We start from the raw sequence: 26,076 nt of genomic DNA, 5'->3' as shown, positions 1-26,076 counted from the left end.
TATGCAGCATTAGATGAATCTAACCTTAAATTAAATTTATCCCTTACTACCTCTGTTCTCTATCCATCTTTCATCTTATCAATCAACCAAACACACACACACACACAAAACCATGCCTTCTCCCTTTTATATTCCATATCTTGGTGAATGGAATACCCAACATACACTAAAACCCAAGCCAGAAAGGCCCTTACTTTCACCACCTACCTTTCTTACACTTAACATCTTCCTAATAGCTCTATTTGTCTCTTTACTTTTAAATGTATTGTTACAAATTTAGTACTTCATTCTTCTTCCTTATTGAAAAATGTCTCCTTATTGGTTATCTCTGCCCCTAAAACTTCTCAAGACTAATCAAATCTTTACAATGCCACACAAATAATCTTTCTATACCATAACTACTGATCATACTACTCGTGCAATAAAAGATCTTCAGTGGCTTCCCACAATCCAGTGGACAAAACCCAAACTCAGAATGGTAATAAAAATAATTTGACGCCTCCTATCACTGCAACTCTACCAAATGTTGTGCCCATAGTCAACCTCCATGCTTTTGTCACAATGAACTACAAGTGCTTAGAAAAGATGAGCTATTTTACCCTTTGTTCATAATCACTGCTTCTACCTGACGTGATCTTCTATTCCTCACTTGTCTGATAACTACAACCCATCTTTAAGGATTCAATGGAAGTATTTATCTCCTGTTTCTGATCTATCCAGAAAGTACTGATTTTTCTCGAGTCTCATTGCCTACAAGTCTATCTCCTTCTATTAGACCAGAAGCTTCTAAAGGGCAGACGGGTTCCCGATTCAGTGCTGATTCTATCTGACAGGACAGCACAGTGTTCACAGTGTAGGCTGGGAACTTAGACAAACTTAAGACTAAGATTCCAGCTTTGCCACTTAGCAGGTATGCTACTTAAAACTTTCTGAGCTTCTGTTTCTTCACCTACAAAATGAAGATTATATAATAAAACCCATTATACTTCACAGTAAAAAATAAGTAAACTATTATGTATAAAACGTTACAGTTCCTACTATATGATTTTTAATCAATAGGTTTATTTTGGATGGAGAGACTAAAGAGTTACCACCTCCTGGGTGGGTAAAGGAAAGGTGAGATAGATCAAAATAAAAGTTACCATCTTTGAAATCACTTCTGCTAAGCTACTCTAAAGAAAATACGTTAAGTAATCCAGGAAGCCTCTTAGGTATCTACTATGTGGTCAGAGAAAGGCAAAAGGACTCAACCAGAAATAAATAAAAGGCTGAGGAAACTAAAAGGTTGAAGAAGAGCAAAAGTTCTAGATGGGATCAGATGGGAGAGATCAAAAGCCCAGTAATGACAATGAAGGCAAAGAATGCATATAGGAAGGAATGGGGAAGATGAGAAGTAGAAGGTAAGAATTAGAAAAACACAAAAATTTGGAAGCAGAATCTTTCTGAGCAATAACAAGAGCTAAGATGTAGTCATGTAGATAGTTCCTACAATAAGTCACATGAAACTACAAATACTGAACTATTTTTTACTTAAAAAATAAAAGATTAGACCATTTTTAAACTAATAAGTTGGACCTCTTTTAAATAATAAAATTTGGAGGGGGGATTACACATTAATTCCATTAATTTCATTTTACATTCTACCTTTTGCCTTGAGTAGCTTAGACAATGTGGGGCTGCTAAGAAAATCATGCAAAACAAAAAATTACATTCTTGTTAAAGTGTTCTGGATGTTCCCTGGAACACAATTTAAAAATTGCTACTGTAATTTACATTAAAAGATGGCAGTGTTTAGTTGCTCAAGTCGTGGCCAACTCTTTATGACCCCACAGACTGTAGACCAACAGGCTCCTCTGTCCATGGGATTTCCTAGGAAAGAATACTGAAGTGGGTTCCCATTTCCTTCTCCAGAGGATCTTCCCAACCCAGGAATCAAGTCCAAGTCTCCTATGTCTCCTGCATTGGCAGGCAGATTCTTTACCTCTCCACCAGGGAAGTCCACGTTAAAATAAAGAGACTAAATAAATAACCTTCTTTGACTGAACCTTCTCATTTGAATTTCATACTTTGTAGTTCTGTTTGGACTCTACCTTCACAGAAAAAATAGTTACCCATAATCATGTGCAGTAGCAAACACAATGAACCAGGAGTCAGAAGACCTGGATTTTAAACCTAGTCCCAAGTATGTATAAGCTGGGAAATAATTGGCTAGTCAACAAATGTCTCTGAATCTAAGATTTTTCTCATCTGTAAAACAGGAATAACATCTGCCTTGTAGTGATGTTATATGTATTAAATACAATGCCTACAAAGAACCTACTTAATAAACTGAAGCTTTTACAACTAAATAACTGTAAAAGTGTAATAGTCAGTTCAGTTGCTCAGTCATGTCCGACTCTTTGCGACCCCATGAATCATAGCACGCCAGGCCTCCCTGTCCATCACCAACTCCCGGAGTTCACTCAAACTCATGTCCATTGAGTCGGTGATGCCATCCAGCCATCTCATTCTCTGTCGTCCCCGTCTCCTCCCGCCCCCAATCTTTCCCAACCTCAGAGTCTTTTCCAGTGAGTCAACTCTTCGCATGAGGTGGCCAAAGTATTGGAGCTTCAGCTTTAGCATCAGTCCCTCCAATGAACACCCAGGATTGATCTCCTTTAGAATGGACTGGTTGGATCTCCTTGCAGTACAAGGGACTCTCAAGAGTCTTCTCCAACACCACAGTTCAAAAGCATCAATTCTTCGGCGATCAGCTTTCTTCACAGTCCAACTCTCACATCCATACATGACCACGGGAAAAACCATGGCCTTGACTAGACGGACATTTGTTGGCAAAGTAATGTCTCTGCTTTTTAATATGCTATATAGGCTGGTCATAACTTTCCTTCCAAGGAGTAAGCGTCTTTTAATTTCATGGCTGCAATCAGCATCCACAGTGATTTTGAAGCCCAAAAAGATAAAGTCTGACACTGTTTCCACTGTTTCCCCATCTATTTCCCATGAAGTGATGGGACCAGATGCCATGATCTTTGTTTTCTGAATGTTGAGCTTCAAGCCAACCTTTTCACTCTCCTCCTTCACTTTCATCATGAGGCTTTTTTAGTTCCTCTTCACTTTCTGCCATAAGGGTGGTGTCATCTGCATATCTGAGGTTATTGATATTTCTCCCGGCAATCTTGATTCCAGCTTGTGCTTCTTCCAGCCCAGCGTTCCTCATGATGTACTCTGCATAGAAGTTAAATAAGCAGGGTGACAATATAAAACCTCGACATACTCCTTTTCCTATTTGGAACCAGTTTGTTGTTCCATGTCCAGTTCTAACTGTTGCTTCCTGACCTGCATAAAGGTTTCTCAAGAGGCAGGTCAGGTGGTCTGGTATTCCCATCTCTTTCAGAATTTTCCACAGTTTATTGTGATCCACACAGTGTAATAAGTGAGACTAAATTACTCAAGTATCACACTGACAAAACATATGAAAGCGACAGTGATCTGACTTGTTAGATGGGACAAAGCTGAAGTGAATCATGCTGTTTGTATGATAATAACCTTCTCATTTTTAAATCTAGGACAATAAACATGGGCAAATATTTCTGTAATAAATAATTATTTATGGATTGTGAATTTGTAATTTACCCCATTATTTTTTTCCAATCTTTTACCTTCATCAGCCCTCAAAGATAACAACATTCTCCAGACAAGTCATATCTATAACAAACTTTTCAAGCTGGATAAGCAAAGATTTCCTTATTACTACCAGTGTAAGGAAGCAATGCTAGCTAAAATGAGATATGGTAAATATTTATGCAAAATTAACAGAACTTTACCCCACAGGGATGCTGCAAGCATGGGAAAAAGCCGCTTCCCAGCACTCGGCAGAGCGGATGTCTGTAGATTCCCTAAGGGCTATACAGTCTCCATGTCCATATGAATGCTTCAAAGGGCATTGCTTTTTTGCAGGCAGCCTCTCTGTAAGCTTTAAACCTAGTAAAACTCTCAAATTAGAATTCTCCATCCTTTCTCTACATAGAAACAGTATTCAATAAAGGATTTGGTTTGTGGCTTCTTTTTTAAACTAGCTATCTGCCTATCTGTTCTTAATTCTCTGGGGTTACTAAGAAAATGCAGGAAAACAATTCATAGCTTAAAAGGGGTTAAAAAATAACACACTGAACTATCTCTAAGGCAAGTTTTCTTTTCCAATGTTATGGCACAAAGGGAGGCTAAGTAAAAGGATTCATGCCACAGAATTTTCAGTAACAAAAAAATCACTTACAGAGAGGAAATAACTAAAAAGTAGCAATGTTTTGTGGCACAGAATATGAATCTACAGCTAGGATAAAAGGGATGATACTTCTTTAAGTGGTAGAAACTATAAACTAAATGATATAGAAGAGATTACTACTATAAGAAGAAATCTTTAAAAAGAAAATATAATCTCCATTACCACTTAACCAAACATAGATTCTTGCTAAGAATAAACTTAATTTGCTTACATCATTTATGTTTCACAAAGGCCCAATCACTATTAAAGTCATTCATTTGCTACCTTTTCCTCCTCTTATATACTCAGTATAACAATTTTTTGAGTAATTTCTTGCTGTTTCGCGTGCCTATAACACACACACACACAACAAACCAAATCCCATAGAACTTTTATTAGATGAACTGTAAACTGCCAGGTTCCTCTGTCCATGGGATTCTCCAGACAAGAATACTAGAGTAGGGTGTTATGCCATCCTCCAGGGGATCTTCCTGACCCTGGATCAAACATGCATCTTTACATCTCCTGCATTGGCAGGGGGGTTCTTTACCACTAGTACCATCCCTAAAGTACACATGACTTCTCATCTTAATCCTCAGCACTAATCAATGAATATCACAGGTAAATTGCTCAATTCTTTAAATACAAATCAGCAAACAGCAAGAATGCAAAATAACTTTGACAACATAATGACCTACACAGAGCTGGCATTCAATATTTATTGAACAAATGAAGACATAAATGAACTGATGTTATCAAAATAGAACTGGACAAATCTAAGTGATCAAAGGCAGATTTAAAAGTTGACTGCTAATCCTAAAAAAAATCTTATTGACTCTATACCTAGAGATGTTACTGTTTCACAGTCTGAGTTGAAATAACTGTTTCTTTGGTCTATTCCTCACCTCTAAATGCACCTTAATTCTAAAAACATCATATAATTTGAAATTAATGGAAAGGGAATATTATCACAGCAAGGAAAAAACACTGTCACAGCAGTAGAAGCAGTAAATACATGTGAATTCGAAAGTATTTAAAACGTGTAGATCAAAGTTGTAGGAAAACCCAATTTCTTAAGTTTAAACAATAAGTTCCTAAGTTTCTGACCTCCTTTATGTACTTAAATGCATTTTCATTTAATCTTCATGCCAACATTAAAGGTAAGTGATATTACTCCAATTTTTATAGAGGAGAAAACTAAACTGTTCCTCAGAGATGTAAATTTGCCTGAAGTTTCCCAGCATGTAAGCAAAACAAGTCTTGACACCAAAACCCAGGCTCTTTTCTCTACATTATCTTCATTTAGTTCCCTTTTACTATTCCTTTCTTACAAAGGCTGCAAAAAATTAAAATTAGAATATATATATAATTAAGAGCTAAAATATCTTTCCTTTAAAAGCTACTTTTAATCTCTAAAAAGAGAATAGTCTCAAAAAAATTCTGCCAGGGCAGTCAAAATTAATATAATTACTAATATTTATCTATATTTTACTTAATTCCTTTTTTGAAAACAAATTATACCTTGTATCCTGTTATGCAATAACTGCATAGTAAGAACCTTCTCTCTCTTTTTTAACTATTCACATCTATTTACTAATACCCCCAATTTACCTTCAAACACTGTCTCAAGAATTCTGACCATGTAGGGCTTCTGGATAAATACACAAAACACAAATACTTAAGCAACAAGAAACCACAAAACTTTCCCCAAATTGCACAAATGACAAATGCAACTAAAATGCAACCAAAGTGGAAGTCCATTATTCTGACAAAGGGACCAACAAATTATTATCTTTAAAAATGAATGTTTTTCTAACATGATACAACAGAAATATAACATGAAAAGGCAAGTCAAAGAGTTAATTCTCCATAGGGAAAAAACTGTTTATTTATTAAAAACAGACTGTACTGCCCCCAAGCAACCAAAGCCAGAATCAATCCAATGCCAAGAAAAATTCAAAATTAAATAAAATTTTTATGTACAAGTCAATGATAAACAAGTTTCTGCTTCAGTCACTACATGGATTCTGAAATGAGATTAACAATATAACTTAATTAAAGAAACCTAAAACTACTTGGACACCTAGAAAGACCATTTTAACTAAGTTCCCATGAACAGTGAAAAGCATCAGATAAGAAAACACAGATAGTACTATCCTAAAATAAACTATTTTCATCATGTTATATACAACAATTTATTCACTAGCGTGTATAAATCATCTTTGATCAACTCATTGTCACCTGCCAACCTACAAACTGAAGGGATTACATCTGTTTAGCTTGCTTCCCACTGTTACATAATATCCCTCTCCCAAGTATGTCCTGTGAAACCGACTATTCTAGATCTATAATATAATGTCTATTACTCCCATAACCATAGATATGATAAGTAAACTTACTGTCTCACACTATATGCTAGTAAAATCTATGAAGTTGTGAGTCAAAATGTAGGCTTTAAAAAGGCCCTCAGATGAACTAACCTGAGCAGCTGAGAGTGAGTTAAATTATTTCTAAGCTAAAATTAGACAGATTCACTTTCTTCTTTTTATATAGTTTTAGAACTATTTCCTTAGAGATCTGACAGAACCTTTCTCTGCACAGCAAACAGCATAGGTGAATACAGAATTTTTAGAAATGATTCTGATGTTCTTCTCCAGAGTACAGAACATCAGCAACTGGGAACTCCCAGAAGACTTAAGAGCCATTAAGGGCTGGGATTCCTTTCAGTTGGCGTCTTTCCAACAGAGGCTCAGTGTGAAATGAAACCTCCTGCAAATCAAATCTGTTGCAATGTTATTTTTTTCCAGAGGTTAATTACCTGCTTCACACTTACACACACACACACAAGGAAAGGAGGTACTGGAAAAACAGATGACATTCTGCTGTAAGCCTCCTCCAGAAATACTCAAAATAAAATCAAAACAGCTTTCTGGCTGTCAAATTCTAAATACAACTCCATGAACATCCTCTCCTACTTGACACCTGTCAGTCCATAGCATCATTATCTCCAACTACTGACAGTAAGAATTTACTAAAAGAAGTTACACCTTCAGATTTAATCCTTCAGAGATACTCGGTGAAATATTTACAGTTGAAATTATGATATCCAGCAACTACTTCAAAATAATCCAGTGGAGAAGCAGGGAAAGGAAATAGATGAACCAAGACTGTCCATGCACAGAAAGTTTTTGACACTAACAATGGGAACACGGAAGTTTATCATATTATTCTCTGTACTTCTGTATATGTTTGAAACAGTCCATAAAAATAAAGACTTTCACAGATTCAAAACAACCCATTTAACAAGAATTTATCGATCACCTCCGATGACAGACTGTCTTACTACTTTGCCCTTTCTTTCCTTAAGAGGATTATACAGACCTACCTATTATCACCTGTGTGATTGCCACCTGTGGGAGTAGTACACACCTCTGGCCCAATGACAATGAGTGTGACCATATTACTACTTTGACCAATGACATGTGAGTGATGTGATGTGAATGATATGATGTACACCTCAAAAGAGCAGAAGTTTCTGAAGTCACTGTATGTTTTCATCAGTTTTCCTGTTCTTTCTCTCTGCCACAGTATTGGCATATTCCAGGGACTGATGGGGGATACTCCTTCATACAGGGTTCCAAAAATGCTGCAATCAATCCACAGCTGACAAGATGCAGTGTAAGCAAGAAATTAACTAGTGTTGTAAGCCACAGATATTTGTTGGTGTTGCTATGGCAATACAACCCAGCAAAAGCTGATAGATACATTTACTACAAGTTAGGTACCAAGAATATTAAAATGATGAGTGGTATATTTATGAGACTGTAAAGGTAGGCAGACATAAAAAAAACTTACCTATAGTTACCTCTGAGGAGAGAGTCTGAGAACCAGAGGGTGTGCAGGGATACAGTTAAGATGAGAGGGAGACTTTATATATTATTATATCATATTATCTATCATTTGAATTTTCATGAGTGTGTTTAACAACATCATTTGGGTAACTGGATAATTTGGGCTATTTTTTTCTTCCTTATGCTTTTTAGTATTAAAAGTGAATAAAAATATAATGAAGCAAATAGTAACTAATTAAACATGAGTAAGAACTACCCTCCTATCCTTAAGGAATCTGAAAATTGGTTGCAATGAGCTTTAAAGAAAGTCTCTTCCAATAAGACATTCATTGTTAATTCTTTAAAGTGGCAAAGGTGATATGTGAAAACAAAATTTTTAAAATTTAGGAGTGTAAGTACATGCAATTCTATCAGTTTGCTCATCTTAAGATTTCAGTAAAGCAAACATAGGGTTTTGTACATGGGTAGTGCACCTACCGATCTCAAAGGAAATTCTCTCAATTATTTCACTAGGCCAGTTAAACTGGTGAAGAAGCGCACTCTAGGCGTCAAACATGGTGAATAAGCCTTAACCATATTAAGGGCTTCCCTGGTGGCTCAGAGGTTAAAGCGTCTGCCTCCAATGCGGGAGACCCGGGTTCGATCCCTGGGTTGGGAAGATCCTCTGGAGAAGGAAACGGTAACCCACTCCAGTATTCTTGCCTGGAGAATCCCATGGACGGAGAAGCCTGGTAGGCTACTGTCCACCGGGTCGCATAGAGTCGGACACGACTGAGCGATGGAACGGAACGGAACGGATAGACAAGTCTTAACTATAGACAAGGTATCTACTCCTCTAAGTTAACCCATACAGGGTAAATATATTTTTAAGCATTAGAAGAAAAACATTCCAACCACAACTCTTGAGGTGATTAAACAACACTTGAATGGTTACAGAAGTCTCAAGGCCAATAAAGCAACACTTCACTATGTGAATAAATTTTTACTTAAAATTGAGCAATACCTGCAAATATGATTAGGGACATGTCTGCTCTTTTCATCTTAGGATCTCAAAGCACTTTACAAACATTAATTTAACCCTCATATCGCCTTGGGAGGTAGGTATTATACAACATTATAACCATCTATTCTGCCACTACAAAACATTTAAATATCCCTTCAGCAGTACTTGCCCTGAGGGGGTATTGCCAAAACAGCCAATAACACAGGAAATAAGCTGACAGTGCATATGCCACCAACAATCTCTAAGAAGATCAGACCTTCACCCACAAGAACCACTTCCTCTGAGTAAACCACAAAGACTGCACAGTGCAACCACAACATATCAGCTTATGTCGGAACACAGGCAGATAACCCATCTAAAATCTATGGAAGGCTATGTCCAAGCACCTTCACAAGGTATCTTATATGTATTTCAGTGTATACGTGTATTTGGGGGACTTGTTCCTCTTTTGGACGAGATATGGTCACCTTCTACATTACATAATCAATTTCACATATAATTTATTCAGATGCTGATTTTTTCAACACCACAAATATCTACATTTTTCTGAATCCACAGAAGACATGAAATCCTCCTTAAGCTCGAGTGTATGAACCTAACATCAGCATTTAAATGTAATATTTAACCAAAACTGTAGTCTCAGAACAGTTATCTTTAAATGCTTGTAAAAGGCATCAAAAGAAAAAACTGTGTGACAAGTGGATAAGAGTAAACATTAACTAAACCAGATTTTCTTATATATTCCCAATTTCTTCATGAATTGTCCCTCACAGTCCCATGACAGGAAATCTAATTTTTTACTGGCCTTTAGATGTGCTTATCTCTCAACACTGGGAAGCCACCCAGGTCTATCATGTGACTATGACCTAAAAAACCAGGATTCAGCATTTGAATTAGTAAGAGATCCTGTTTTGCTATGAATCTAAACTGTCAGCTGCATTGGTGCATGTTAATTTGGTAAGGAAAACAGTATATTTCTCCTTTTACTGAAAGTCAGTAACGTATGTTTATAAAACGTAGGCAGTCTCTGACCTGTGACACATCACATATTATCTCTGCAAAATAAAAGTGCTGAGAATTATTCTAGGTATTAGCTTCACAGGTTTATCTTGCTGTTAGAAACTCTTACAAACTTCTTTCTTTTGTGGCTATCTTGGTACTCCAGACATTCTAAGTAGAAAAAGTAAAATACCCTAAATCTCACCTGTTTCCAAAATTCTGATATTTGAGGTAACAAAATCACTAGCAAAACACGAAAGAACAAAGACATCTATTTAAAATAACTTTAGGTATCAACAATAAAGGTCTACTAATACAACATTCAAGAGCTCTATCTTATATATATGTATGTGTGTATGTATATATAAATATCCACTTTTTCCTTCTGTTACTTATCATTAGTAACAATTCTTGTAAATACAGTGCTAAGAAAGTAAAACATTATTTCAATATTAATAACAGTATGTCTTATTGGAAAAACATGCTTATCATTGCAAATCTATTTCTTTTCACTAATAAGTGGAAATAACAGGAAAAAATAAAGTTAAGCAACACAAGCACACACACAAAAAAACCAAAACAGAAAAATGACATACAATTTTAAGGTTAGACTGAAAAACCACTGTAAAAAACAAAGAAAGGAAAAAAGAACAACTTACAGATACATCTCACCATATAGTGATATCTTACGTTAAAGCTACAACCACATCTCTTTACTGAATTCAGAGATGTTTCATCCTCAATTCTGATTAATTTTCAACCAGGGATGGCTTATCATTTGTTTGCTACATTTTTGTCACATAATTGATAATACTTGTAACTCACATTAGGGCGAGCTCCCTATTTGAAAGAATCACTTTGTAAACAAGGCTTTTATAACAGAAGCAATTGCTTAATTAGCTGATTTGCTAATTATGCTGTTTGCATATATCTGTTTGTTTTTTTGATGGTGACATCTCCCATATCCATTCTAAAAACTATCTAAAATAAAACTGAGTCAAAATGGTCTTGAGAACTTCTTTACTTATAATTTTGGGCTATGCCTGGAGAAAACAGAAGACCCCTGTATTATGGTAAAACCACACTGGAACTTTTTCTAGAATATGGATAAAGATAAAATATAGACTATCACTTTGCAGTAGGACAGCACTGAAAGAAAAAAAAAACATTTTGCACGAGATGAGCAACTGAGGAAAAGCTAATAAAATATTAAGAGGAGCAGACTGACTTTCAGACACAAATCAACAGAATATACAACTTGGCTCAGCAAAGACTAAGGGTGGGGGGAAGGAAAGGGTGGTGGACAACTGTCTGAACCATTTACAGTCACATAAACATAAAATGGGAGGAGATCAATATTTAGCTTAGTACAGCAAGTGTATACAAGTAACAGGACAACTTAAAAGAAAAGTCTGTGCTAAAGATCAGGAAAAACTTCCTGACGACAAGATCTATCAAGACTGTTGTTCAGTCTCCTGAGGAAGTGACGAGAGCTTTATCCTCTAGAGATACTTAAAATTAGAATGGATAAGGTACTAGAAAGCATCCGGTAAGAGAAAAATCCAACCCTGACTTAGCTTGGAAAGTTACAAGGGAAGCAGAACAGAAAAAATATACATGGAAAAACAATAATTTAGAGTGAAAATCTGGAGGACTTGAAAGCCAGAAAATCTAGGTCATATCTTGAATCTATCCTTTCCAATTTTATAATCTTAATATGCTATGAGTTGCCATAAGTGTAAATGATGATCTGCCTCACACTGAATTGAAAACACTGTAAATGTTAAAAGAGCTACACTGCCATAGGATATCATTACATATATCAGGGTATTTTCTTCAAAAAGAAACAACAACATTTATAATTTTGCTGATTTTAAATTTTCAGTTCAAATGCCATTATTTTGAAGATTCTTAACTACTGAAAGGAAAAGGACCATGCCTTTCAATGAAGTTTTAAAACATAATCAACACCACGTTTTAATGGATGAAACTTAATGAAGTTAATTATGCTCCCTGTTTCTGAAAATCTGGCATGGTCAATCCCTAGGAGATAAGCAATTAAATGATAAGTAGCATTTCTAGTAACTTTGTTAGACAACCATGATGTAAAAGCACTTCTCCAATTACCACTGTAAAACCGTTAAAATATCCTGCTGCTTTTACAACCCTATCAGTTAGGTAGGCAATTCATACTTAATTCATGAAACCACCAGTGTGTTAAGTGGTATTACCAGGTTAACATATTTTTATTATGATTCAAATAAAGCTTCTCTCATCATCTCACTAAATACACGTGAACATCTTATAAATGTGCTGCTCATCTAGAAGACTATAGCTCTGTACTTTTAAAAAAATTTACTTCGGACTGTACATGTTGACTCTTGTAAAACTGTACAAGTGAAAGTACTACTGCATACCTGTCTGAATCAGGATTTTAAACTGAAAAACTAGAAGAAAAGACAACATTAAAGTGAATACAAAGCTAGCACTGTGATCCTGGCCCCACTTTCAATTCAGTATTTATCTAATGACTGATTTTACAAATGAATGCTACAAATAATTTCACCTTGCAGATGACTCAGGCAGCCTTGAAAACAGCGCACATACAGAATTTTTGTTTTGTATTTTAATCAAAAGCATTATTATATGGCACTGTTGGCAGAAAAAGTATCATGAATGAAAACGTTAATTACTGGGCAAATGCATATAAAGCCTCTGGTTTCCAGACTCACTTTAAAAAGCTGCTTCTTAAAAAAAAACAAAGAACAAAAAGACTTGCTTCAGTTAAACAAGTTTAAAAATTGAACTTACAGTGCTTAAAAAAAAAAGCCAATATATTAAAAACCTTTTGTCTATAAATCAAAAGCAACAAAATCTACCAGTCCTAGACAGGACATAGGTTCTTTTCAACAAAGACCTTTACAGCAAAATCCTACCTGTACTGTCCCTGAAAATTCACTGTTCTAGAATACAGCCTGAAACAATTTACTCAGTCCACTGAAAAAGCATTCTCTTATCTCTCAAAAGAAATTCCAACTGCCACAGGACCCCTAAACTCTTAGGGAGAGGACAAGCATCCAGGAGGATTAGAAACAATTAGGATTATTTTGGGACTAAGGGCAGCAATCAATGCAAACTGGAGAACAGCAATCAGGTATTTCTACCACTTTTCAAGTGCTGGTTCTAAAAGCTGAAAAACATAATCTTCAGGTGTCATAGAAGTTACAAAGCAAGACACTGGATGGTATTCATAAGCTGTTTAGGTTTTTTTTTTTAACAATTCAAATATACTACATAAAAACAATAGCTACCATGAACATATAGTTTGAATTTTAAGTTGATAACTACACTTTTAAAAAGGGGGCTGGAGTGCCTGAGGAGTAGAGAATGAAAGGGGGGAAAGGAGAGTAAACAAATGTGTTAATTTAACTGCAAAATAATAACAGGATATAACAGAATTCTGAGTCTCCAAAGTGACCATTCAGAGCCCAAACATAGCTGAATTCCATCCCAGCCCCAGCACGTCCCTAACACAAGAATAAAACCCTTCTTATCTTGTTCAGCCATGTGTCGCCTGCCACAAACTGCAAAACAGAACAACGCCCAAAACCAGCTAGTCTGATTTCAACTGAGGACAGACAGACTCTGTAGTCAGAAGCACCACAATGAAAGAACTCTAACTCACACAGCTGGCCTGGTGGGTCTGCACACTCTACAAAACAAAGCCATACCACATACAGTACTTCAAACTTGAAAGGATCTTTAAAATGGCACTGCTAATTTGCCAATAGCTCTAGAATCAGCAAAATGTACCTAGAGTGCATTGGAGTTAGATCATGAGAAAAGAGGCTGCAATAGGTAGGCTGAGAAGAAGATGGGAACTATTCTATACTTGTAACTTTATTAAGGCAGCCTGGCACAGAAATAACACTAAACCAGTACTTCCAGATTTCACCCCAACATATATTCAAATCAGGGACAACTCTAAGAGTCAATGGATGCTTCAAATTTATGGGGCAAGATATGTTCAAAGAAAAAGTAATGGTCACATAAGAATAAATCTTGTGGTGGAAAAAAAGAAACTAGTAGTAAATTCCTAAGAAATACGAATCCATAATTGTCTCACCAAGACACATTAAATTAAGTGGCTTTTAAAGTCTTTCATCTTTTAAAAAGTATGTGAAATTAGGCAGTTCCTGAACTAATTCAAGTAAATATTAAACCCAAACCAATCTGTAGATTCACCTTAGAATATTCATCTTTTAATCCTTTGTGCCCAGCACAGTGCCTGGCAAAAACAGGCATTAACTGCATGCTTACTGTACATTTATATCTCATCTAAGTTATAAAAAGCAACACAAATCCCAAGGTTTTCTTTCCAACATAATGGAAATAGGAAGAAAATCTCTCAGAAGCAAAGAAGGAAAGATCATTACTTGGGGGCCTTTAGGTGATTTTCAAGTGGAATGAGCTGGTGATCCAAGGTTCTGTTTCTACAGAACTACCAACGTATTAGTTCCTGGTTAAGACTTGTCTCCAGGGTCAACAGAGAAGGCAAGAATTGAGAGAACCAGGAACACAAGTACCCACACACCCATGAAAGTGGCTTCTCAGAGGCAAAACACCCTGAAAGGAAAAGGAATGGGAATAACCAGAAAAAATCAAAATAAGCATTGTTGATAATGTTAAATATACCCTTGGAGAAGTTGAAAATTAAATGCATTTAAAAAAATACACAAACAAAGAATAAATAGTTTAAATATTTAATAGAATCTTTTAGGTGAACATTCACGTGATACTGGGAAGCATCAACAGGAACAGGAAATTCTGTTTCTGGAGTAGCTGTTAGGGTAAGATAATGGAATTTGGCCCTTTTAAAATCAACAAATGAGTCTTACAATTGGCTGAAACTCTCTTATTAGGGAATTCAACTACTTTTTGCAGAAGCACTTCTCAAAATGCTTTCTTTGCTCCCTGACTTGTTATTTGATCTTTTTTTTTTTTCTTTTTAATGATGTAATGGTTTGAAGGCCGACCAAAAAAAAAAAAAAACACTGAAACTTGGGACTTGAATACAACGTTAGTTACACTGAAAAATACCATGTAGTAAGGAATATGCTTTTATCACTTAAATATTGCAAAGAATAACTCTAAAGAGTAAGGAAACTCACTTAAACCACAAATGGTCTAGCTCAATTCACCAAGCAACATAGGTAAGTACTGTAAAAGACTGACCCAACTCAACAAATCCACCTGCCAGCTTCTACTACATAATTCGCTTAGGCCTACACCCCTTAAATGCAAACGTTTCTGGAAAATGAACTCCTAAAAGTGCAATAATTAAAATCAAGCTCCATAATGTTCCCCCGCCGTGATTTTTTTTTTTTAGTTCCTTGATATTGTCCCCACCAGGAGACTGGGACTTACTGGTAATTCCAACATGCTGGAAAACTATTAGACAATAAACACTGTGCAAGTCAATGTTTCAAGGATATTTCATAAATCATCATGCGGTAGTCTCAGAATGAAGTTCACAAACAGAACAGGGTCTAGGGAACTACAGGACAGGAGTTAAACTTACGAGGGACCAATACCCCACCCGACCTCCGGCGCTGACCTTCACCCAAAATGACCTTTCTCTGCTTCCAAGATCAGTACTGAATCCTAATGCCCACTATGGACAGAAAAACACAATCGTGGCTTTACCTACCCCTCCTCCGACACTCTGGAAAAGTTTCTCTCCAGAAAAAAAAAAAAATTTCCAAATTCAATCAACCGGGTAACTTGGCAGCAACCCCAGACTAACTGCAGAGCTCGGAAACAACCCTCCGTCGGATGCCTGTCAACTTCACTGGGCAAAGGCAATCGGCAATCCTGACTCTCCTGCTAGGTCGGGCCCCATCCAGGGAGGCTAAGAGCAGGGGGGAGCTTCATACCAACCTGTCGGTGATAGTAGACTGTGTGCCACTCATTGGGGCCCTTGGCGAGAGGTCCTCCTTTTATCCAACTTGCATTTTACAGTAACACCTCCACCCCACCCCCAGCGCTCCGGGATCAGGCCCGATTCCGTAGGGGACACCAGAGTCCAACTCAAAACTCCATCCAGTCATCTAGAACGTCCGAATGGCAGGGGTCAAGGAAAGGGGATGTGGGTGGGAGCGAAGCAAGTTATCTCCCAAAACAAACCGAGCAAGTCCGCCAGAAGGCGAGTTCTAAAGCTAGGCAGCGATCCTTGGGAAAGCGCCGGAGTAAACTTCGTCACGGATGGAAGTCGGCGAGCCGCGCGGGGAACGGACCTCGGGAGTCCGTCCGGGGCAGGATGGGCTCCTCGTCGGGGTCTCGGGGGCCTGCAAATCCCCGCCGCCGAGCCGGGGCCCGCTGGCTTCTGCTTTCTATCTGGGGCTGCCAGCCGCTCGTGGCCGCGGTCTCGGCCGCGTCTCGGGCCGCCCCGCGTCAGCCGCGCGCGGCTCCATGGCCCCGAGCCGGGCGACCCCTCTCGTCGTCCTCGCCGCCCCCCACCAGGCTCCGGACGCCGGGACGGGCACGAGCGCCGGGAAAGGAGGTCGCACAGCCGGAGGTGACAGGAACCTGGTCTCTCAGCCCCGCGGGCTGCTCCCCATCCCTCGGAGGCCCGGGCTCTTCCGCGGTCGGCGAAGGCGGCGGCGGCGGCGGCGGCTCCTCCCCGACGCGCCGGTAGGCGGCGGTTCCCGCGAGGGGTGGGAGGTTCCCGTCCGACCCGGCCTGGAAGCAGCGGCCCGGCAGGCCGGCGGCGACTGCGGCGACTCGGAGCGCAGGGCCGGCTCGCCGGGTCCTGGGGCTCTCGCGGGAGCGCGCGCGGCGGGCGGAGGAGACCGCCGGCGGTGGAGGGGGCCGCGCGACAGCCGCAGGCGCGCGCGCGGGTTCCGGTTCCGGTTCTGCCTTCCCGGCCCCGGCCGCATCCAGCGCGAGCGCTCGCCCTGCCCCTCCCCCGCCGACTTTTCTTGGCCTCCTCCCCTCTGACTTCGGGAAGCCGCCTCACCCGGGATCCCTCCGCGGCGCGCGGGGCGGCCCCAGCCCCCCGCTCTCGCCACCCCGCGCCCGCCCCCCGCGGACGCCTCCGCCGCAGTCTTGCCGGGGGGAGAGCGAAAAAGTAGTTCTGCGGGGTCAGAAGGAGGTGGGCACCGTGCGACCCCGAGAGCCCCACGCGCCAACCTGAGGTTGTCCCAGGGAACCCACGAATGCCGGAGGTTGCTACTTTGGGGTCTAGCTTGCACTAACTCGGCTTTCCCCCAGAGAGCACGCCCCCAGTCCCGAGGAGTTGAGGAGAGAGGAGGCTCTCTGGAAATTACTCACCCCCTTGTCCTAGAAACTTGTATTCCTTAAGGGAGCATACTTGTTCTCCTTTTCTGATAACACGCACAGACTGTTTTTGGCGAACGGAAGCAAACTCAGGTCCGGCTGCCCGGACCCCGCTGCTCTCTGGTGAATCAGACCCCAGCAGAGAGAGGTTTCGGCCTTGGCCGCTCACCTGGGGCACCTGCTGGCCTCGGCCCAGGGCAGGGGCTTCCGTGCAAAAAAGTCTTGGCTGCCGGCAGAGGGTTGGAGGATGGAAGTGTATAGGAATGGGGAGACAGAGTTTGGGAATTGGAGCCAGGATTTCTTCGTATAATGTTGCTTTTAGGCTGCTTCTGCCTTGGCAAAATGAAATGTGTTATTTGCCAAATTGAGCAAGCACGGTGCTTTCCACAGCGGCTTAACAAGCATGGAAAGAAATGGGAGCGGGGGAGGGGGGCAGTTTATTTATCCTGTTACATTACAATTCTCTTTGAAGAGTTCCCAAATATGTATGTTTTTTTTTTCCTACTAGGTAGTAGGTTTAGACACCCATCCAGTTTTATGGTTGCGTAACTCAGGATTGTAGCGATTCAAGTACCATGTACAGTATATTTCTTCCATTCCGCCTGCAAACATCTGAAGTGGCTTCTCTTCATACAACCATCTTCAGACTTTCGGGTTCAAACCTGTATTGGTGGGTAAGGGTCTTTAACCTTTTTGTGAAAATTAAGTGGCAAAGCAAATCTAATAAACAGTGGATGTGGAGAAAGGAAACAATTACCTTTTAGCAATGCTGTTTCTAAAAGCCAGTCCGCAACAGTGCATGAAAGGATCATTATCCCTGAATAGATGCATGAGCTAAGGCTGACGTTAGAACTGGGTTAAAAAAAAAAAAAGATAAAGATAAACAGAGGCCAAAGATGACTCTTTATTGCTCGATTTTTTTTTTTTTAAGTCCAGGGCACAGCCAACTAATTTTGTAATGTTTATTTTGGGAAAGAATAGAAGCAGAATAGGGTTCTAAGCCACTTTCCTAATGATCAGACCAGGACACATTGCCACCTGCTGGTGTGCCCTAGCGTGATAATTCTGTCCTGAAAACTGTTCATTAAATTGCACATTTTCCATAGATAACTGTAAAGAGTTTCATCACTCTGTACACAACGACCAAAATTCAAACCTTATCCGCAAACTTTTAGACGTACTAAATATTTTTTTTGCCCGATTCCAACAATTTCACAGCGTGGGTATCAAATTAATTGGACCCAATGACTCATCAAATCGTGCATTTTTAAAATGAGTTTCCTTCTTCAAGAATGCCTCACTCCACGAGCTTCAGGAATAAAACAAACTGGGAAAGTTTCCTAATTCACCTTCTCTTCCTTGCATACAAAACCTCTTGGCAGGCTGCTTTCAAGATCTTTCCAAACTTAAACAGACCCAAAGTTCTAGCTGTGAGCAAAGAGGCCATTTGCTGTGGGAAATCTTCGGAAGATGGTAAGCAAAGGATTTAATTAAGCCAGTGGTTATTCACTCCAGAGCTATTTTTTTTTTAATAATGAAAATTTCTATATTCAGGCACAAAGCTCTCATGGTTAAAAAAGAAAAGAAAAAAAAAAAAGTCCCCGAAACCCTCTTTATAGCTGTTAGTAGCTCTAGACCGTTCTAGAGTCTGTGTATAGAAGACCTTCACAATAGTCACACCAGTTTAGGCAGAACACACTCCACAGGGACATTAGTCCTTTACCTAGAAAAGTGACATTGATGACACGTATCCACTGTGCATGCTCTTTGAGGTTTTCCAATGGGGAGTTATCCAGGCCCTCATCCATTCTTTCAAGCTGCTTATTGAGCACCTGGCTTCCCAAGTGGCTCTAGTGGTAAAGTACCACCTGCCAATGCAGGAGATGTAAGAAACTTGGGTTTGATCCCTGGGTTGGAAGATCCCCCTGAAAGAGGAAATGGCACTCCACTCCACTATGCTTACGTAGGTAATCCAGTGGACAGAGGAGCCTGGTGGCCTACAGTCCCTGGGACTGCAAAGAGTCAGACATGACTGAGCACACAATGAGCACCTACTATGTGTCTAACACCGTTCCAGTCTTTGGAAGCAGAGCCTGAAGAGAGCAGAAGGCCCTGTCTTCATGGACCCAACTGGACATCATCGTTTTCAAGGCAGCTACTCAAATCAGCTGAACATAAAGAAGGCTGAGCACCAAAGATTTGATGCTTTTGAACTGTGGTGTTGGAGAAGATTCTTGAGAGTCCCTTGGACTGCAAGGAGATCAAACCAGTCAATCATAAAGGAAATGAATTCTGAATATTCATTGGAAGGACTGATGCTGAAACTGAAGCTCCAATATTTTGGGCCCCTGCTTCGAAGAACTGACTCACTGGAAAAGATGCTGATGCTTTTGAAGATTGAAAGTAGGAGGAGAAGGGGACAATAGAGGACGAGATGGTTGGATGGCATCACCAACTCTATGGACATGAGTTTGAGCAAGCTCTGGGAAATGGTGAAGGACAGGGAAGCTTGGCATGCTGCAGTTCATGGGGTTGCAAAGAGTCAGACACGACTGAGTGACTGAACAACAAATAAAACAGGTGGCAAAATAGGAAATTAAGTTCTTCCTCCTCCTTTTGGCAAACTGCTTTCTGTATGTAGATTGTTGCCTCAAAAAATAAACAATATTAAGAATGGTGGATAAGAGCAGCTAAGAAGTATTTTACTGGTAAGTATAAATACGGTTCAACCTTTCTGCAAGCCAAAGCCTTTTTTTCTAAGCTTCTTGGCAGAACCACAAGAAAGACATAAAGCCAGACCCTGGGTTGATAAAAAGTTGTTTATTTTTATAAAATTTAGTATAAATCTTATTGAAATATAAATTCTTCTTGAGCAGTGTTAATAATTATTACATCGTAATCTGAATGCAAATGAGTACTTCATGTGTCTGACCATACCACATGTTAATTAGCCCTTCAGTACCTGTCATGGACAAACAGCATGTTAACTGCTGAGTCACCTTCATTTCACAGTTTTGTCTCAGCAAGTTGCCTTCAGAGTTATCAGCTACAACATCAAGAAAAAGCTGAAATGAGGGATTCTCCTTCCCTTCTCATTAGTTAGGTTTCTTGAAATTCAAGAAATCTAAGTACATTCCCCTAAAAGAGCAAGGTCTATAATCCCTTCACTTCTGAGGCATAAGGAGAAAAGAACTGGTACTAGATTAAGTCTATTTATTCGTCTGGTATGGGACAGGTTGCACTGTGCCAAAATTCAAGAGATGGCTTTTTTCTTCCTTTTTTTTTTGGTGCCAAGCCACGCTTTTTTAACTAGGCTTTTGCTAAAATCAGCATTCCCTAGCATCCTACTTTGACCACAATCTTATTGGAAAGAAGCTAACCAGCATTGCAGGGATATGGGTCATAGAAAAAAAGGAGTTGGGGATGCTACTGTCAGATTATTCTCATGTCCAGCAAATCTCCTTAACCAAATGACAGTCATTTTAAGAGACCCATAGTTAACATGCCTTTAAAGCTGTTTTTTTCCCAGAGCAATGATGACTTCATGCACCACTCATGCCTGGACAATGATGTCCATCTTCAAGAACCACTCATTAGGCTAGGATTACGAGTGACCATCGAATGGGCTGACACTTCCTACCGACCTCCAGCCCTGACTTCAACAGCCCCAGACCCTAGATCATCAACTGAGCTACGTGGTCGCCAGTGCGTGGTCTTAACAACACAATTGACTGAATAAATAAAAACAAACAAATAAATAAAACTTCCCTTTTTTCCCATAGAAGCCCTACATTAAACACCTTCATTAATGAAAAGCCACCTAATGTCTCTATGAAATATGCAATGGAGTATTTCGTTTATTGACAGTAGGGTTCAAACAGGCAAAGAGTAAACAAGTGACCTGCCCAAAGGATCTGGCAGGTGAGTAGCCAAATTAGTTCAAAGAACCTAAGAATTCTCAATTCCTAAGCCCTTTTACTACACTTGTCTTCTTGCTTTTCCTAGGTAAGATGAGAGACTATTGACTAAGAAATATTTTTTTCCTCCTAACATTGTCTTTTTCATAATATACTGTCCAGAGAGAGTGGCACCTTTTCCAGAGAAAAAGTAGTAACAAGATGAACAGGGAATGTATCTGAAATGAAAAAAAAAAAAAAAAAACAGCCTCATCACCCTGAGGCCAGGACATTTGGTCTTTGGTTCTGGTTTGCAGTATGTATAGCAGAGCTGAAACCTGAACTGGCATCTCAAGCCCAGTGGAATCTACATGGTAAATCCCTACGGAATTCAGTCACAGCCTCTCATGCCTAGGAGATTAATGCACAAAAGCCCTGAGAACTGGCATAGTTTTCCTGGTAGGGCAGAACCCGTACAACAGGACTTGGTAAATCTGCCCACACCTCATTCATCTCTCATCCGAAGCTCTAGCTCTATGGTTTTTGTGCAGAAAAGAGTTAATAGAGCAGGCCTGGAAAGGGCTGTCTGCAAGGTTGGCCCTTGGCCAGCATCTGGGGACTTAGATTTCATCAGGAAGGTTCCCACATGAACTGATGAGACTGGCTCACTGACTCTAAACTACACAAACAATGTGGTTCATGGCGAAAACCTCCTTTCCTTCTGGGAGTCAGGAAAAGGCTGACTTTTGCACACCATGGAAAGACTGCCTATGGCACCAGCCCCCAATTGAAACCTTGGATACCAAGTCTCTAACAAGCTTTCTTCTAGACATTTCATACATACTTTGAACAAGTCATTGCTAGAGGAATTAGCACATCCTGCATGATCCCACTGGGAGAGGGCTCTGGAAGCTTGGGGCTGGTTTCCTCTATACTCTGCTCCAGGTGCCTTTTCCTTTGGCTGATTTTTCACTGTATCCTTTTGCTGTAATAAATCAAAGCTCTAAGTACAACACAGTGCTGTGTCCTGTGAGTCTTCCTAGTGAAGCGCCATGCCTAAAGGTATGTACTTGGGGACCCCAAGTACAGGGAGACCTATATGGTATATACCAAGTATATGGTATGGGGAGGCTCAGGAAGTAGCCCCCCATCACTGTCATGGTTTCACCCCCCATCCTGCTCTCCATTTCCTGATCCAAGTTACTTCCTGAAAGTCCCTCACTTTATAGTAAATGGGGTGCATTTCTTTAAGCTGCTACACAGAAACCAGGAATAAACATTTGTTTATTCAAAGGAATAAGGAAGAAATTGCACTAATGTTTTTTGAGTTCCTTTCTAAGCTGTCTGGTCATCCAGCCTCCCAGGGTCACCACAACCTACATGGAATGCAGCACACTCATCTCACAGCTCGGACCTACTCGCAGCTACTGCTGGTCGTCTCACTTTCCACAGCTGTGTTGCTGCAGAAGCTAGCGTTTTAATACTGGAATGTGTTCTGCTCCAAGGCCGACTTTCAAACCAATCAACAAGTTTAGCCCTTTTTTGTTATCTATGTTTGTAATAAGCATGATTCTGTAACAGCCATATATCCAACCTGGTTCCCGTGGCCGACTTAACCTAATCCGTTGTCCAGAGCAAGCCTTGGCTAGTGTGCCTTGAGATGTCCATTAAGTCTGAGCTGCCGCTCCTCACTCCACCTGCTTCTCCAGGTGTGGTACTTCTTGATGCTTTTCCTCCATGCAAAGCGCCAGATGCTAAACATGAAACACCAAGACACCACATACATCGCTACTCCCCCAACCTTCACAAACCACTTGGGCGTGGGTGAGACCATTTCACAGAAGAGGAGGCAAGCTCCTACGCCAATCCTCACTCCAGTGAACAGGGCCACAAAAAGGAAATCCACCACGTCTCCAGTGAAGCTATGGTAATGGCCTGTTTCACGAAGAAACCAGCGCATCTGTAGCAGGGGGTTGGTAATCTCGCTTCCAAAGAGGACCGCATTGACCTCTGTACCTGACTCCCCAAGCACCAGGGCCACGATGATGCCCAGTATACTCAGTGTGTGGTGAGCCAGCATCAGAGGCCCCTCAGACTGGAAGTAGATGCACCAGCCCAAGTCGAAGATGAAGTAGCCCAAGGTGAGACACAGAACGTGCACTTGGAGAGGTGTATTGGGTGAGCCTGAAATAAACCAAGACAGAAGCAAATTGAGTGGCTAGGAATTGTGCTGGCTTACACAAGGATCCTGTGTTGCTCTTTCTCAAACCTTTTGGGATCCCTGAAAACAAAAGCAGTGTCAGGCACAGGCTTTTTAGAGACAAAAAGAAAGACTAAAATCTAAAACTCTGGTCTCTATCAAACCAATGTTATGAGCCCCAGGACATGCTGTTCTGATGCATCAGATCTCAGTGGGTGATTTGAACACCAGCAATGATCTAGCGTCCTCTGTGTAGCAGCATAAAATCGAGTTATTTTGTTCTTTCAATTAAAATCCTACAGTCTTTTTCTTTCTTTTTTTTTTAACCAGCTAAAAGTCTGCTTCCAGACTCAGTTATTCTATCCCACTAGCAAATGCAAATTATCATATGTGGAATGGACAAAAAACAAGACCCTACTATATAGCAAAGGGACACTATTCAATATCTGATAATAAACCATAATGGAAACGTTGCTGCTGCTGCTGAGTCATTTCAGTCGTGTCCGACTCTGTGTGACCCCATAGACGGAAGCCCACCAGGCTCCCCCGTCCCTGGGATTCTCCAGGCAAGAACACTGGAGCGGGTTGCCATTTCCTTCTCCAATGTGTGAAAGTGAAAAGTGAAAATGAAGTCACTCAGTCGTGTCCGACCCTTAGCGACCCCACGGACTGCAGCCTCTGTCCCAAATGTCAGATTAATTTCTTAGCTTAATGGGTTAGATTATTGGACACTGGTGGCCCTAACTTATTTTGAAAGTGGACTCTGGAGAGAACCCCCAAAGTTAGTATGTTACCATATGCAAGAACACAGGGTGCAAGGACTTGACATGTTTGAATCCATTAACAACCTTCATGTAAAACATAAAGCTTAAGCATTGCTTCCTATCAGTTTGATAGTTTGGGGAGGAAATTCAGAAACTCAATATGGGAATATAAAGAAATTAGAAAAAGAATCTAAGGAATTTTAAAAAAATCATATTCTAGAGAACTTAGATTGAACTACGTCCCCACAAAATTCATATGTTGAAGGGCTGAACCCCAGTACCTCAAAATATGACTATATTTGGAGATAGGACCTTTGAAGAGGTAATGATATTAAAATAGAGTCATTAGGGTGGTGTTCTTGTGAAATGAGGACACTCGGCACAAAAGACCATGTGAAAACAGCAAGAAGGCAGCTATCTGCACTCAAAGGAGGGGAAGCCTTAGAAGAAATCAAACGCACCAACTTGATCTTGGACGTCTAGCCTCCAGAATTGCAAGAAAATCAATCTTTGTCATTTAAGCTACCCAGTCTGTAATAAACCCCAGCAAACTAATTTAAGGGGATACAGGTTTTGTATTCTAAGGAACACTTAGGAACACATCTGGCAGCTTAAAAATTAATATAGCTACCCCAAATAATGAGGCATTGGTTAAATAAAGGATAGTAAATGCATACAACACAATATTATATAACAATTGAAAAGGACAAGGAAGATCTATATACACAGACATGGAAAGATGATGTCCTTTGAATATACAATCAAGTAAAAGTTGCAGGTTACCAAAAAGTATGTATTACACAGTCCATTATTGTCTGTCTGTCTGGGGGTGGTGGTAGAAAATGTTGATATTGCTTTTATAATTTATACATTTTGATCAATTAAATTGTAAAAAGCTATTAAAATTGTTTTTAAAATAGAGTTACGAAAAACAGAACAAAAGGTGATGCATACAATATCAGAATTAACAAGAAGATGAATGAAGGCTCCCAAAGCACATTATAACAGTAATTATTCTTCAATATTCCTCAGTATTATACAAATTCTGTGGAAAACTCCCATCCTTCTAAGACTACCTCCAAATCATAAATTCCTAAGGGAAAATTCTCTAATGTCTCCCACATACCTGGGTGGGTAAAAGGCCAAGGGCCGTCAATGAAGCCAATATAAGCTGAGAGACCTATTGAGAGGATTCCGTGGGTGAACGTAACCAGCCGGCAGTTCCACTCATAGCTTCGGTGCTTATTCAGGCGACAGAAAGAAACGTAGAGCGAGAGCCAGCCCCCCAGGCTGCACAGTGCCTGCAGACACAGAGCTAAGGCCATCCTATGACAGAGAGACCAAAACCAGAAAAACAAAGAATGCACCCTAAGAAAACAGCATCGGGTCATACTGAGTATATGTCTTCATTTCTACTGTAAGACAGTACAAAAACATTACCTTCACAGAAATACTTTTTCCTTATCTACATTACCAAGAATCTTCCACTGAAGTGTGGCTGTAATTCTGATTGCGTGTTCCTTAGAGATAACTGGTCAAAACCGTAAACCGAAAAGCAGGAACTGCATTCTGAGTTAGCAGACAGTCTAATATAATGTGTTATAATGATGAGTAAATGTCAGTAACCTCCCAGTGATGACTGACCTTGGACTACAAGGCACAAGTAATATAATACATGTATTAGATGTGTTCCTATTTCAAAAATCCCAATAAGAAGCTCTCATGAAAAAACACCTCCACCACTTGTGGTCTCTGCTAGAGGTC

General features: G+C 40.0%; 2 protein-coding genes and 1 pseudogene across 3 annotated transcripts in view; all 3 read right to left on the bottom strand.

Moving 5' to 3' along the window:
• ARHGEF12 (Rho guanine nucleotide exchange factor 12) overlaps nucleotides 1-16,252 on the bottom strand; it is a 165,650-nt gene extending 149,398 nt beyond the window's left edge. For both annotated transcript variants that reach the window (XM_055423223.2, XM_055423224.2), the window contains exon 1: nucleotides 16,055-16,252. In XM_055423223.2, coding sequence (XP_055279198.2) covers nucleotides 16,055-16,086 — 32 coding nt within the window. In that variant the 5' untranslated portion in view covers nucleotides 16,087-16,252. The remainder of the gene's footprint in view (nucleotides 1-16,054) is intronic.
• Nucleotides 16,253-16,423: 171 nt separating this feature from the next.
• On the bottom strand, nucleotides 16,424-18,049 carry LOC148775567 (uncharacterized; annotated as a pseudogene).
• A 2,212-nt stretch (nucleotides 18,050-20,261) lies between these two features.
• TLCD5 (TLC domain containing 5) lies at nucleotides 20,262-25,873 on the bottom strand. The gene is made up of 2 exons (XM_055423222.2): nucleotides 25,439-25,873; nucleotides 20,262-23,532 (listed from the first exon to the last, which is right to left on the bottom strand). The coding sequence occupies exons 1-2, from the start codon at nucleotides 25,701-25,703 to the stop codon at nucleotides 22,994-22,996; spliced, it is 804 nt and encodes a 267-aa protein (XP_055279197.2). The 5' UTR covers nucleotides 25,704-25,873; the 3' UTR covers nucleotides 20,262-22,993.
• Nucleotides 25,874-26,076: the final 203 nt, after the last annotated feature.

The sequence above is a fragment of the Moschus berezovskii genome, chromosome 14 (assembly GCF_049115385.1).
Source record: "Moschus berezovskii isolate FMDL1 chromosome 14, NW_MosBer_1.0, whole genome shotgun sequence".
NCBI classification, from domain to species: Eukaryota; Metazoa; Chordata; class Mammalia; order Artiodactyla; family Moschidae; genus Moschus; species Moschus berezovskii.
This window is presented reverse-complemented; position numbering and strand designations above follow the sequence as displayed.

Excerpts from the sequence above, each read along its gene's own strand:
- TLCD5 (XM_055423222.2), bottom strand. The coding sequence starts at position 25,703 with ATGACCCGATGCTGTTTTCTTAGGGTGCATTCTTTGTTTTTCTGGTTT. Across the intron at positions 23,533-25,438 it reads TTGGCCTTTTACCCACCCAG|GCTCACCCAATACACCTCTC; the intron begins GTATGTGGGAGA and ends GGTTTATTTCAG.